We start from the raw sequence: 15,762 nt of genomic DNA, 5'->3' as shown, positions 1-15,762 counted from the left end.
AAATATATTTATTGATTATTGTTGTTGTTTTTTGTGCATATATGGATATTAATATATTACTTCGGTTCCTGTTTTCTTCTTCTCCTTTTATTTTTTATTTTTCTATTTATTTTTTTCAGCAAAAGCACTTTATCTAAAGTCCAAAAATCTTATCTTCTCTGTCCAAAGGGTGGCTAGAGCTTCAACTTCATCCACCCTCCTCCCATTTGTATAGTCTTGACATTGTTTTATCGAATTTTTTCTAATTTTTTCTTCGTTTTTTGACTATAGCATGGAGAAATGCTGATCTATTGATTTTCAGCCTTCCATGTTCGCTAAGGGCTGCATTGCAAAACTCCTTAGCTGCTCATCCTTTGTATGGTAGAAGCAGATTGCCAAAAAGAGTGATGTGTGCATTTCATGCATGGCCCAAACTGTATATGAGATTCACACGCCGCCGCATTAAGAAGAACCTCTCACTATCATGTGCAACATTTTTGGAGTCCAAAGCCTTGGACTTCTTAGATCTGACCAATCTCCATTCTCCTAGTGTGGCATATGATCTTCATGCATCTCCACAGTTCCTAGCAGCTGCCCATTAATTATTCGACACTTTTTCTGCTTTCTATCTTCCTATATTATCACTCCTCCTAATTAGAATTATGAGAAAAATGTAGTGAAACTTTGATTATTAATATTAAAAAAATAGAAATTCTACATAGAAAATTTTATACCATACACATCCATTTAATCAATACGTGATTTGTTATTTTTATTATTCTATTGTAATGTGTTTAAATAAGTGCGTTCAAATAGAAGAATAAAAAAAAAATCACAAGTTAGTTAAATTAAAATATGTACTGTAAAGCTTTCTTATAACATTTCTCTAAAACTAATATAGTAACTAAATCTTTCATAATAGTCTTAAGTATGGTTGATATGACACAGTTTAATCTTTTGGATAAAGACAAAATCATATCATATTATATCAAAATCTCACTTCCAATCTTAATTAGTTATCATTCTCTCAAATAGTAAATTTCCTCGCAACTCTCACTACTTTCCGCGGAGGTTTCACCATTATTAGTAGTGGTTTCATTGGTCATAACTTTTCGTGAATAGTTTATTATTATCTTTTACGACGGCGTCTTTTTTGTAAGACATGAGTGAAGCTAAAAAATTGATCTCAAAAATCTATTTTTTTTCTTTTTATTTATCTTTTTGTATTGTTGTTATTGTTTTAGAGTGTTTGTTCGGTACGCGCCCCAGGTTTGGATTCTAGGTCTAGCCCATCTTGAAATCGAACCTCATCGCCACCCACTTTTCTCCATCGGATGGTTGGATTGGAGTCATTGGACTTGGTTTTTGTTTTGGCTCATCGCTTTAAACATTCTCTTTTTTCTTTTTCTTTGTATTTTTTTCCCCGTGGTATGTGTGTTCTGGCCTATTAATTTTTATAATCATCATCATAAAAATCTTGCCAAATTAAAGAATAACTAACGTATACGAAACATATTCTGAATTTTCCAGTAAAATCGTAAAATATCAATCCTTGAATTTTACTCATCTCCTCCACAATCGGTAAAGATGATGTCACTTGGAATTCCAATTTAAATTCTCAAAGACTAAACCATCCCCAAAAGTAGATATAAAAGAAAGGAAAAATATAGTTGTAAGTACAATTGTGTATTAATTTGTGCATCAATGTGATGTGAGTGATCAAAAAATAAATTTTATTTAAAACAGTGTTAATTTAAATTTTAAATATAAATGAATCAGTATTGATATACAGATTAGTATGCGACTGTATTTGTATATAGTAAAACTCTAAAAGAAAAGTCCAAATGTAGAGAGGACCACAAGGAAGAAGGGAAGGCAGCTTGGCAGTTTGTATACCAAAATCCAATGGTTGTTAAGATATATACCCCACTCTCTCCGTATGACCAATATTAATCAACAGACGCGTTAGTGCCACCGATTCCTATTCACAGAAGACTCACTGTTCAAAATGCATGCTGAGATTTTAGAGGACGGATTCCCAATATAATAGGATGATGACTGAAAGACACCCCCATAAACTAGACTTGCATTAAACAAATGTGCAACGAAATACTCATGGGCAGCTTTTCTTTTTCATAGGTTTATTTTCATAGATTGGGCAGTCTCTCTTTTGAGTCTGCCCTCTGCCCGCTGCCCGCTGCCCGCTGCTCCGTCCAAAATGACAATAACGATAAAAACATTTCACGTTTGCCACATGGCCTACTGCTAAGAGCCAGATCGATCACCCCACCAGCTACCATTTTCAAAGTCAGGTCAAAACAGAACAGCAACTTTGAAAGAGCAAGTTCCCACGAACCACACACTCACACAGTGAAACACGCCCTATCGATATCCGTGTGTGTATATATATGCACTATGTTCAGGCAATGCAGGCTGATTAGATTAACGGAAAGGAGACAGATGCTGAGAAAGTGAGGGAAAAACTTGAGGTCGTTGTTCAAAGACGGGTCCAGAGCTATATTATAGTCTTTGTTAAAGTTTGTTTACTATTATTATAATATTTAACTATATAGATTTTATATTTCAATTTGTATTGTCCTTGGATATTTACTTTCTGAACTCTTTCCGTTATTAATACCTTTTATTTCCACCTCCCTCTTCCGTCTCTAACTTTCTCTCTCCTTAACCTGAGAGAGACGAAGAAGAAAACCCACACCACAGAAACCCTGGTGTGCGACTGCGTTCTCTCTAATGGCGAGCTGGGTCTTATCAGAATGTGGCTTAAAGCCTCTTCCTCAAATTTTTTCTAGACCCAGAACTGGACCCATCTCGTGCAAGCCCTCAAAGATCAGATTTTTGCATTCAAATAAAACCGGGACAGATCTCAAATGTTTTTCTACAAAAATTTTAAATGGGTGTTTTACAGAGAGAAACTGGGGCCTAAAAGTGAGTGCCCCACTGAGGGTTGCTTCTGTCGAAGGAGATGAAGAGCGGAAACAACGAATCGATAGCGCTAATGGGTTCAAAGAAGAAGAAGAAGAACCGAAGTTCGACCCCAGCGCGCCGCCACCGTTCAAGTTGGCTGACATTAGAGCCGCCATTCCGAAGCATTGTTGGGTGAAGGACCCGTGGAGATCCATGAGCTATGTGGCTAGGGATGTTGCGGTGGTTTTTGGGTTGGCTGCTGCCGCGGCTTATTTTAACAATTGGTTTGTTTGGCCTCTGTATTGGGCTGCTCAGGGGACTATGTTTTGGGCTCTTTTTGTTCTTGGCCATGACTGGTAATTGCAATTTAAATTCTTTTTGATTCTGTAGTTACAGGATGTTCCTCCATGTGTATTTTCATTGCTTTGTTTGTGGTGCTTGATTTGGATGCCAATTCGTAGGTTTTCAAGTAATTAATCATTCACCTGATTCTGCAGTGGCCACGGGAGTTTTTCAAATAATCCCAAGTTGAATAGTGTCGTGGGGCATCTTCTGCATTCTTCAATTCTTGTACCCTATCATGGATGGTATGTCCTGAATACTGATAAAAATCTATATTTTCTCTCTTTTGTTTTTTTATTGTTGTTACAATCTAACGTGTTTTGACGTTTATTTTTTAGGAGAATTAGTCATAGGACTCATCACCAAAACCATGGGCATGTTGAGAATGATGAATCGTGGCACCCGGTTTGTAATTTTCTCTGTTTCAGTTTTCGTCTTCCTTTTTTCCCCTAGAAAAAGCTTCTTCAAGCTGAAAGTTTCCATGTTATTCCTGCAGCTGTCAGAAAAAATTTTCAAGAATTTGGACAACATTACCCGGACTTTGCGATTTACTGTACCTTTTCCGCTATTGGCATACCCTTTCTACCTGGTAAGGGTGTGGCGTCATGGTTGATTGGTTTCCACCGGTCTAATTCTAAGAAATTATTTGCTGAATGCTGAGAATTTATATTGCAGTGGAACAGAAGCCCTGGGAAAACTGGCTCCCATTTTGACCCAAAAAGCGACTTGTTCGTTCCCAATGAGAGGAAAGATGTGATTACTTCCACTGTCTGTTGGACGGCAATGGCTGCTCTGCTTGGGGGGTTAGCCTTTGTAATGGGCCCTGTTCAATTGCTTAAACTTTATGGTGTTCCATATTGGGTAAACCCTGTTTCATTAATTATATAGTGGTCAATTCTGTTTGTAGAAATATAAAATTCTATGCAGTGGGAATAGAAAAAAAAGTTAATATTTTCCAATCCTAGAGTTAAAATCTGACTTTGCCTCGTCGATAGGGTTTTGTTATGTGGCTTGACTTGGTCACCTACTTGCATCACCACGGTCATGAAGACAAATTACCATGGTATCGTGGAAAGGTATGGTTTTTGAAGTTTTATGCTGCTACTTTTGTATCTATTTGTTTGTTTTCTTCCCATGTTCAAGTTCAATCATGGAAATATGAAAGAAGAGAAACGACGTGCCTACTAGAGTTGTTGAAAGGTCGATATTAGTCCACATAACAATGATAAAAGAAAAGAGAAATCCAAGGATATTTTATTTGATTTTAAGCTTGTATTATGGCCTTTGCTTTTGTGTTAAAGTTTCCACCGTTATGTTGCGACAGGAATGGAGTTATCTAAGAGGAGGGCTTACGACGATTGATCGGGACTATGGATGGATTAACAATATACACCACGATATTGGAACCCATGTCATCCATCATCTTTTTCCTCAGATACCACACTACCACTTAATTGAAGCTGTAAGTATCTGTTTGATAAAACAAGTGATCATTCACAATTGTGTGATGTTTTCCCCCAATACCTACAGAATTTTGATGTTCATTGTTGTTCCAACTTGCAGACTGAGGCAGCTAAGCCTGTTCTTGGGAAATATTACCGGGAGCCAAAGAAATCAGGACCTCTGCCGTTTTACCTAGTCGGAAGTTTGATAAAAAGCTTGCGACAAGACCACTATGTTAGTGACAGTGGGGATGTTGTGTACTACAAAACTGACCCCAAACTTAGTGGCTCATCATCTAAGTGAAGTAAAAGCTTCCAATCCATTCTTTCATTACAACTAGAAGAGGTTCTCAAGCCATCCATTTGACCCTGGATTTCCTTGCTTACCTTGATCTATCGTCCTTCAATTAGGCGTAACCCCTTCATGGCATATGAATTTCTCATGCCAAGGGAGAGCTAATGCCTGACAACTATGAATTATAATAGCTGCATGTTTTAGAGCACAAGCCATATGCATGTCAATTTGAAAACTGTTGCTGTAATAGGGAAGGAATTATGTGTATTTAATTCTTCTGGGGGGGAAATAATATCCCTCAGCAAATATATTATGTACCATTTATAATTTCATAATTGATGAACAGTCAAGGGGAAAGCACTGAAGTGAAAGGATAATGATTGTGTTTGAGATACTTGGTAGCATATTTTTGTCATGTTTTTCCTTCTTTTTTAGTGGTTTGTTTTTGTGGTTAAGAAGAAAGCACGCAGTTCATGTCTCACCTTAACTTTTGAGGTTGGCCCTTTCTATAAAATCTAGCGCGCTTTTCAAGACTTTTCTTGATGAGGGGTGGGGTTGACATCAGCCACTCAAATTCTTAGAAGACAGCTTCCGAGGATGGCTACTTCTTGTTTTCCCATAGAGCTCATTGTTCATTTCTATCCCAAGTGGAAACTGTAAAACAGGAAATCTGAAACGTAAGGTGGAATATTGCCGCCCACTTCGTTCCTATATCACTATTGACGTGTAAGATTACGTTGCCGTTTGCAAGTGGTCCTCTCCAGCAAGTTGCAAGTTTACAAAAAAAAAACTGACCATCCGAATGATATCTATCCATTCAGAGAACACCGACTAAACTTCGTTTAAATTTTTCTGCGTTTGAGATTTCGGATTGCGTAAGGATGAGATGTTTGTGCATATGTTTTAATTGGTCTTTTAGGTTTAATGTCCAAATCAATCAAACTGACTGGAATCGACAATATAATCGATTCAGTTGATTTTTATCGATCAGTTTAGGTAGCAGGATACAGACATTACTATTTTAATGAAAGATTCAAAACCTACCCCAATAATGAGCTGCACGTTGTGAGCCCGGATCATCGTGAAACACATGTTTCTTTTCTTCATATAGTCTCAAAAAGAAAATCAGCATTATTGCTGCTTTTTATCGTAAATCTCGCATTCATGATTATGTAATAACGGTTTCAAAGTCCTGGAGAAGCCTGTAAAAGTTCCTCAAATATTGAACCCACAACCATGAAGAGGGCAGTAATGTATCCAAGTCATGTTGGCCACAATCAATCCATGAAGGCACTTTGAAATCATGCACTTCTGGAGCAACCTCAAATATACTAAATAACAACCTAAGCTAGCTGCTCATATGGCCATAGTTTACAATCATCTACGCTTCTACTACTTTGCTCCTTGTTCAAGCATATTTCACCCTCTGTCAATCCTTTAGGTAAGAGGAGCTTCAACAGTACGCCAACCCCGATTACAAGGCATCAATGCTGAACAACTGATCACTCTTTCTCGAGGTCGTTTAATTATACTGTTGCATGTCTAACATATTCAAGATTAAGTAATTAACCATGCAGTCAGAAGCTCCTCTTCTACAGCTGCTTCAATCTGCAGATCCACCTCAGGTGAACTGATCTTTGCTGCCACCAGACATATTGCTTCCATCAATCCAGTGTTTGGGGAGGCCATGGTTGCTAAACGAGCCATCGAAGAGGCACTTCATAGACAGATCCAGAATAGAGTTATTGAAGGTGATTGTCAAGTGGTGGCCGAAGCTCTCAACAACACCTCTTCTTCCACTTAGTGGTCCATTTTTAATGTAATTTAAGATTGCTCATTTCTTCTAAAGGCTTTTCAGAAATGGACCTCTCAGAAAATTCATCGACATTAAACTTGATGGGTGCACAACTTAGCGCAAGGGGCCACAACAAACAATGATTTTGGTTGCATTCCCCTTATTAAATTACCTCCTTGCCTCCTGGACTTCCATAGTGGAAAGGACCCCTGTTGCTTTGATCAAGTTTGTATTTCTTCTTTTTAATAGTTGGTCTATAATTGGTAACTATACTCTTTTGTAACTTGGTTTTCTTTAATGCTCAAGCTTGCCTAGAAAAAAAGAAGTAATTAACCATGCACAACTGATCACTCTTTCTCGGGCTGTTGCATTGAACTTTTGATTCTTTGAAGCAAGAATGCTTTAGGATCCATTTGTCCAGGAGGCCTCCCAATAGCTAACCAGATTATCTAAGTTATTTGCATCACAATAAGATAATCAAAACAGTTAGCTAGGAACTCACATTTATATTAAGTTGCGAAAATCCAAACAAACAATTCTTAGCTGAGGAAATTCTCTGTTCCATCATTATTCCATGTGAGTTGACACTTTTCATGGATAGAAAATCCAAACAACAAATTCTTAGCCGGGCAAATTCTCTGTTCCAACCAACCGAGATTTGCATGTCCTATAAAAGTGAATCTAGTGATGAAGAAAATGAGGAAGGTTTAGAAAACCTGCAAGATGTTTGTTAAAGACATGTCTCGCAGGCCAATTTGCAACCATTCACCAAAAATAGACAAGGAGGCTGGTGGGGCTTCACCTGAAAAATACTCCGATGCTTAAGTCAATGAAAGGAAATAATAGTCAAATTAATCTTCCAATTATCAAAAATTACTGGTATATATAGACCTGCTTGTGATACTTTTCTTATCTAGGATTTATCGGTGCGGATCATTACTTGGTATTTTGAACAATCATATTACTTCTCAGTGTTATTATCCTTCTGTAAAAGATGGCGAGAGGCACATCTCCTCCTAGACTCTTCTTCCTTATCCCATTGCAGCCCTTAGATCTGCTCTCTGGGCTTTTGTAATATAATGGGCCTCTTTCGATGTCTCAAGCCTTTTGGTCCGAATAGTATCTCTAGCTACCCTGCCAATTCTCTTCGCCTTTTGGTGGAGGGAATTTATTGATAAGCTTTCCTGCCATAGGAGTGTTGGGTGTTTCCACACGGGCCTTCTTTTTGCCTCCTCATGTGCATATGCCACTTCTTGTTTCCTCTTTGTGTATGGGCCTTGGTACGCGGAGGGCGAATGGCTATGGACATAGGCCCATACGGCCCTTAGGTGCCCGCTAGCCCACTGTACTCATTTTTCTTCGCCATTTTGTACCATTTTTTTTTTAAATACCAAGGATTTCCTATCATTTTCCGTTGCTATTGGTAGAAAAAGTAGGGGGATTTCTTGCGATGGCTATACTTCCCTTCCAGTGTCGAAGTACACTTTCTTTGTTTGTTGGCATTTTGCATTCCATCTTTCTTCAAATACCCCCTCTTCTATCCTCCCTCATTCCCTTCTCTATTGCTTTTCAGCTTTCCGAATCTCTTTCTTGCCTTCTTTCTTTGTTTGTTCTGATCCTTCGTATTGTTTTGCTTCTATCAATTCAATGGCCCATTCTGATGAAGGCGAGGTTTTTGAGAATCCCTTCGAAATCCCTGAGGGTACGACCTTTGCTGGGTACCGATGACGTTCAGGTATTCGAGAAAGGCATTTTGCCAAGATTCGGGAAGAATTTATTATTCTTGAAACCATTATCTTGGTGGCCGCTGAGTCTGGATGCTGCGACGATGATGGCTTTACTGGTAAAATGGCTATCACCGTCCCCCTCTTGTAACATGGGTTGAGGCTTCCCTTTTGCCGCTCTTGATATTCTGGACCTCTTTAACATAACTCCTGCTCAACTACACCGTTTTGCGTTGAGGGTATATCTCTGTGCTTGTATTGTCTTCCGCATGGTTCTGGAACCTCTCGGCAACCCTTACCCTAACCTGTCTAGCAAGGAATTTTTGGCATTTTATAGCGTGAGGGAGGCTACCAAGAGTAATGTGGTTAGCTTCTGCAAGAAAGATAACGAGCAGACACTGTCCTAGTTTGAGACTCACTATTTCAATACTAAGGCGTGGACATCCAAGTTCTTTTTTATCACTGGTCAAGGTTGGCAGTTCCTCGCCTCAAAAGATGTCTTCCAGGACTTTCCAGTTCATTCAATCTGGCGCCCCATTCTTGACGAAAAGAAATTGTGGCTCAGAATGGAACCTTTGTCACGTCGCGAACTGGCTTAGATTGAGACTGTCTGTTCCTGGGTTGAGGCTAATCCTGAAGAGCTTCACACTGATCTCTTGTTGACCTCTACCCACATTGATCGGTTCTTGATGTCTCCCAATTGATCTTATTTTCAAGGGTGTGACTTTATGATTTTGGCCATAATTTCTCCTTCCATGCCAAAGCCCTCTGAGAAAACTTCTAAGCGTGACTCCTCTAAAGAAAAGAAATCTCGTTCAGAAAAGAGGGAAAAGAAATCACGACCAGAGAAAGGGGAAGCCGCAGAGAAAAGAAGTAAGAAAAAGAACGATGATGGCGGCCAATGAAACAGGGCCCATTCTGGAGACTCTTCTCCCATTTCTCCTCCTCAAATAAAATCTTGGCGCCATCTGAGGGCGCCCAGGACCAGACGCCTCAGGAGGATTTATAATCTCTGACGCCTACTCAGCTAGCCAGCCTCGAGCCCCCGTTGTCTCGGCTGGGGAATACCGCCTTATCCTTAGGGGGCGAGCTCGACTAGATTTCTACCCTGCTAACTAGCACGTGGTCGTGGGTTCTGATCCCACAGACGGCGCCAACTATTAAAGACGTGTCTCACAGTCCAATTTGCAATCGTTCACCAAAAATTGGCAAGGAGATTGGTGGGGCTTCACTTGAAAATACTCTGATGCTTAAGTCAGTGAAAGGAAACAGTAATCAAATTAATCTTCCAATTATCAAAGATTACCTGGTATATATAGACCTGCTTGCGATACTTATCTTATCTAGGATTTATCGGTGCAGATCATTACTTGGTATTTTGAACAATCATGTTACTTCCTAGTTTTGTTATCCTTCTGTAAAAGATGGCGAGAGACACATCTCCTCTTAGACTCTTCCTCCTTATCCCATTGCAGCCCTTGGATCTGCCCTTTGGTCCGAATAGTCCCTCCAATGTTCATAATAAATTTACTAGTGCATATTTTATGTAAGTTGTAGTTTTTAAACTATGTATTTTTTAAATTTGCTAGTGTATACTTTGTGAACAAGTCTAACAAATTGTGATATACATACTTATATATATATATAATTTGTAAAATATAAATATATATTTATATTTGTATAATATATATATATATAAAGGGGGGAGCTAGATGCGGGGCGGGGCCCTCCTCCCTGACCCGTCCCGCCATGCGGGGGTGGGGCAAATGGGGCTGACGTAGCGGGGCCCATTTGCCCACCCCTACCCAAGTCCATGGCTCCTCCTAAGAAACAAACTCAAGCCAAGTTTGTTCCTAAGTGTCACTATTCTGGGATTGTTGGTCACATAAAGATCAAATTGTTTTAAATTGAGATCGCCTCAAACCGTTCCAAGAAAAGTGCACCTAAAATGAAATGACTTATTGTTAGAAATCAAGTGATACCTTCGACTAAGCAAATCAAACTCATAGGGGTAAAGGTTGATGGGCTGTCGATCTACTTCTCTTACTCAAGGTAAGAAAATAGAAACTAAAATCATTGGTGACCAACCCAGGTCCGACTCAATGGTAAGGCCATTGCTCAATGATCACATCCTATGTAAGGTCTTTAAAATTAAAAATGAAGTATTTTTTTATTTTTATTTTTTTGGTAAAAAAAATAGAAAACATTTCATTAAATAAAATTTTAAATAATTTTTATATTTTTTTAATTTGTGCAAGGCCCCATAATACTGTATTTATTATTTAATACAATGAATTATTTATATTTTAAATAAGTTTTTAAAATCTTGCTAAATTGAGGTACAAAATTTACACTGAAGCTTTTTTTAAGTTGTTGTATTAAATATAAATTTAAAAAAACTTTATTTAAAGATTTTAAATAAAATATCATTTTATAAAATTTTTTGAAAATATTGTATAGAATAATTTATATTTTGTTATATTATAATTATGAATTACTAATTTAAATTTTACCTTAAGCCTCAATTTGTATTGAGCCACCCTCAACCGAACTAAGCCCACACCCAAGTTTAAAAGAGTCCCATCGCGCCTGGGTTGCACTTCATGCACATTCATTTTACCCAGGACATGCATTTTGCATTTCATTTTGTTTTTTCTTTGACTTACTGCATTATTTCTTAATATTGTTGCATATATGTTTAAAGAAAACAAGAAAAAGGGGCCGACCTATTTACTAAAAAAATCTCAAGATAGTCTAAGGTTTGAGTTACTTAGGAAGGCCATTAGTGTGAGTCATACTAGTTGGTCACATTGAATATTTTTTATTCAATGTCATACTTATCACTTATAATTGAGGTGACAATACATTACATGACTTATGAACTCAACACGAATATGATACGAAATTAATAGATTTGAGTTTGATATAAATAAATTTGGATCAAAATAAGTTGACACGATAAGACAAGATTAATAAACAAATCAATTGTAGGCCAACTCATAAACTCGCAATCAACAACACGTATAACATGAATAAATTATATTCTTAAATATAAATGTTTAACTTTGAATGTATCTTTTTATTATTGGGTTGTAATATTAATATTAATGTTTGACAAATTAATATCTCAAACTTTTGAGCCTTTTTGTTAATATGTAATTTTATTTTATGAAAATATTAATTTTCTTATGTATTTTTGGTTTGGATATTGATAATAAAATATTTTATTATGAATCTAGTTGTAATTGTAAATAATTTTATATAATTATCCTTGTATTATATATAAAATTATATTAATTGGATTAAAAAATAAATATAGGGGTAGGTCAAATCAATCCATTTATATGAAACAAGTTGCATGGGTTGAAACGTATTAAATAAATCATGTCCAGAATTATTAGGTGGGTTAAGTGGGTGATATCGTGTCACTCATTATTTAAATTGATCATGTTAGGACTTTAGAGTTTGGCCCATTTAATTAAACGGATCGTGTTCGAGTTAATCTATATAGTCTAATACTCATGATTTAATACAACATGAATATGGCCCACGAATACGAGTTGCCACCTCTACCCGTAACATGTTTCAATTATTCAATCTCTTTTAATTTTATGTTTTCTTGTTTCCCATATTTAATTTAAAAAAAAAAAATTGAAGATGATGTAAGGTCGAGTAGCACCTTCTTGAAGGAGAGCAAAGAATGATTACATGGTTTGTACACTTCTCGAGTCCTCTCAAAGTTTACTTGGATAGCATGATTAAGTTTCTTACTCCTTGTTATCTTTGTGTACATGATGCCTAAAACTCTTTTTATAGAGCAGTGATTCATCCATTTCATGACAAGTGAGTGTTTTAGACATATCTTACTAATGTGCACCTTAATGATGGTAATCAGTTGGCATGTTTCCATTGAATGAGTCCTTGCTCCTTTGTGGCTGGGACTCGTTTGTTTTCAGAGATGAGATGAGATGAGTTGAGATTAAAGTTGAAAGTTGAACAAAATATTATTAAAATATATTATTTTAATATTATTTTTGTATTGAGATTTGAAAAAGTTGAATTGTTTATTTTATATGAAAATTTTAAAAAATTGTAATGATTAAATAAGATGAGATGATATTAGATGTTTTATGAAAATGAACAAGGTGTGCACGTGTTACACCTTGATAACATGAATTTGATTGTATTTTCGTGAAATTTCAAGTATTTTTGAAGAAATTTGAAGTAAATATGTTTCCTTCAGCTGTTTTCTAGGTTTGATATTTTTTAGAATTTTTCACTTAAGTTAGGTTTAGATAATGAATTGAGATGAAAGTTGAAAATTAAATAAAATATTATTTTTTTAATATTATTATTATTTTAAAATTTAAAATAATTAAATTATTTACTATATTTTATATAAGAGTTAATAAAAATTGTAATCCAGGTAAACATGTTTCTCGGTCACATGAAGAGTTGCGTAATTTTTCCCCCACACGAGAATGTTCAATGTGTTGTGCTCTCAATCAAATATGCCTTCGGGAATTTTTCTGAACTGCTGGTCTTAAGACTCCAAGTCTAGTCTAACTGTAACATCTATTTTCTCTCCCGAACTCTCTCCCACGTCACTTCTCCTATTCTGAACTCATAATGCACACCATAACAAATTTCAATATTTGATTCTGGAAAGTGATCTTCGCACAGTAAGTTCTCTCACACCCCTTTTTCATGCATTATTCTTGAGTATGATTTATTGGGAGTTAAAGCATCTTTCTACGGGTTGAATGTGGCTGGTCGGTTCTCATGGTTGTCATTTACTGTGTAATGACCCGGACCTCCAGCCCAAGTCCGTAAAAAATCCTAAAAATATTTTTCTTTTCTCCCCTTCCGCTCTTCACTTCCTCACTTCGGCTCTCACTCACCTCTCGGCATCTCTCTCTCTTGCCAGCTTTTCTCTTCATTCTCTATCTACCTTTGCGCCACTGCAACCTTCCCCAGCCCATTACACCGACACTGTCCTCCATGCTACAACACCACGCTGACAAGCTTTTCTTAGTACTCCTCTTCTGTCTTACCATATGCTTCTCTCACCATCTCCCTCTCGGTTTCACCATCCCCTCACCCACCCCATGTCGTTGCCAAGCAACGCAATCCAACTCTTCTACTGACGTTGACGTCGCCTTGCCTCACCGATCTCTCTCTCTCTCTCGATTTCTTTGTCCCACTTTGTTTGCTACTCTCTCTCTCTCTCTCTGAGATTCACTCTCTAACACTTCTCCTTTTTGTGTCTTTGTCCATCACTATGTACCGAGCCATCCTATCTAACAATGTTTGTGAAATCACCACATGTCTTTGGGGTGGAGAGCTTTCCATTTATAATATATATGTGTACAAGCATAGTACAATTGGATATAGAGATGATATCTATATCAAAAAAGGAAAGACAATCACAAGAGATAAAACTACATCTCTTACAATTAAAGAGAAAAAGATTAAGGGGGATTCCGTAAATCAATGACTGATTTACTGGAATCTCTAACCCCCCCCCCCCCCCCCCCCCCCCCCCCCCCCCCCCCCCCCCCAAAGGGAGGGGGTAAACTAAGAGTGGGATTAATACAAACTTGAAGCTTGGAACGGAAAAAAACATAAAAGGCTCGAGAAACACTCTTGGTGAAGACGTCGGCAACTTGTAAGTGGGATGAACATCCTGAGTGCGAAGAGTGCCAGTGACAATAAGCTCACACAGAAAATGATAGTCAGGGTCAATGTGCTTAGCATGCTCGTGGGACACTGGATTTGAAATAAAAAACAAAATAGCGCTTTTGTTGTCACAAAGAAGGAAATGTTGGTGAGTTAAGGTGACCTCGAAGATCACATAGGAGATGAGTGAGACAGAACTTCAGCAATAGTGAGAGCGAGGACACGGTACTTGGATTCATAGTTGGTTGTTTCTTGGTACTCCAAGGTACAAGATTGTTGCCAAGATAGATCAAGTAGCCAGAGGTGGAGCGTTTAGTGTCAGGACATCCAGCCCAATCGGCATCTGAATATACAAATAAGGTCATAGAGGAGGACAAAGTCAACTTAAGACCAAAATGAAGTGTGCCCTTGACATAGTGAAGAATCCGCTTGATCGCCTGAAAATGATCATCAGTAGGTAACTTATGGAGTTGACAGAATGAGCAAGGCTAGGATAGGTAATTGTCAAGTACTATAAGGCACCAACCAAGGAGCGATATAGAGTAGGATCTGCAAATGGGGAACCGTTGGAGGAGAACCATTGAGAGACAACCATGGGTGTGTGAACTGGTTTGCTATCAAGTAATTGAGCTCATGCCAAGATGTTAGTAACATACTTGGTTTGGCTAAGAAAAATACTGTCTGGGATGGGAGAAGCCTTGAGTCCAAGAAAGTAACTCAAGGAGCCTAAATCCTTGATGGAAAACTCCGAGTGCAGCTGCTAATTAAATCGGTTAAGAAGAGAAGAATTGTCCCATGTGAGAATGATGCCGTCAACATATAGGAGCATATAAATGAGATCATCCGTCTGATTAAAGACAAAGAGAGAGAGAGGGGTTTGCATGCCTGAAAAAAAACCAAGTTTTAAGAGAAATAAACTAAAGTGTTAAAATCAAGCATGTGGTGCTTGTTTCATGCCTTAGAGAGCTTTCATTAATTTGCGAACATGGAGAGGATGGCGAAGATCAACATAGCTTGAGCACTGCTCCATGTAAATATTTTCATGAAGAGAAAGACATTTTTGATGTCAAGCTAATGTAATGGGCACTTGTGAGACACGTCTAGGGAGAGAACATTATGAACTGTAGAGGCTTTGACCCCTGGACTAAAAGTATAAATGTAGTCAAGATTGGGAAGTTAAGTGTAGCCTTTTGCAACGAGGCATACTTTGAAGCGATCAATGGATCCATCAGAAAGGAATGTTGTTTGAAAAACCCATTTGGAACCGACAATATTAGTGTTGGAGGGTGGAGGAACTAGATCTCAAATGTGATTGGTTTTAGGAGCCTTCATCTCATCACCCATGGCAACAAGCCAAGCTAGATTTTTGGTAGCAGATTTGAACCCTTTAGGCTTAGAGGTGGCAAGCAGGGCATGAAGCAATGGTGAAGACTACACAAAGCTGAGACGTATGTGCTGGATTCCGGGTCTTGAAAATGCCAGATTTGGCACGAGTAACCATTGGATGAGAGGTAGGAGGAGCTGGCAGAGCAGGAGCATGTGACGGGGCCATGGAATCTGCAGGAGAAACTGACTTCGTAG

At 37.8% G+C, this 15,762-nt stretch overlaps 1 protein-coding gene across 1 annotated transcript; it reads left to right on the top strand.

The window, feature by feature from the left end:
* Nucleotides 1–2,414: 2,414 nt before the first annotated feature.
* Nucleotides 2,415–5,377, top strand: LOC122276706 (omega-3 fatty acid desaturase, chloroplastic-like). Its single transcript, XM_043086610.1, has 8 exons — nt 2,415–3,260; nt 3,402–3,491; nt 3,585–3,651; nt 3,743–3,835; nt 3,922–4,107; nt 4,242–4,322; nt 4,571–4,708; nt 4,810–5,377. The coding sequence occupies exons 1-8, from the start codon at nt 2,731–2,733 to the stop codon at nt 4,990–4,992; spliced, it is 1,368 nt and encodes a 455-aa protein (XP_042942544.1). The 5' UTR covers nt 2,415–2,730; the 3' UTR covers nt 4,993–5,377.
* Nucleotides 5,378–15,762: the final 10,385 nt, after the last annotated feature.

The sequence above is a fragment of the Carya illinoinensis genome, chromosome 9 (genome assembly GCF_018687715.1).
Source record: "Carya illinoinensis cultivar Pawnee chromosome 9, C.illinoinensisPawnee_v1, whole genome shotgun sequence".
Taxonomy (NCBI): domain Eukaryota; kingdom Viridiplantae; phylum Streptophyta; class Magnoliopsida; order Fagales; family Juglandaceae; genus Carya; species Carya illinoinensis.
This window is presented reverse-complemented; position numbering and strand designations above follow the sequence as displayed.

Bases quoted from the DNA above. Each gene is read 5' to 3' on its own strand.
- LOC122276706 (XM_043086610.1), top strand. From the start codon at position 2,731: ATGGCGAGCTGGGTCTTATCAGAATGTGGCTTAAAGCCTCTTCCTCAA. The intron at 3,261-3,401 runs GTAATTGCAATT...CTGATTCTGCAG, and splicing joins TTTGTTCTTGGCCATGACTG to TGGCCACGGGAGTTTTTCAA. The intron at 3,836-3,921 runs GTAAGGGTGTGG...TTTATATTGCAG, and splicing joins TGGCATACCCTTTCTACCTG to TGGAACAGAAGCCCTGGGAA.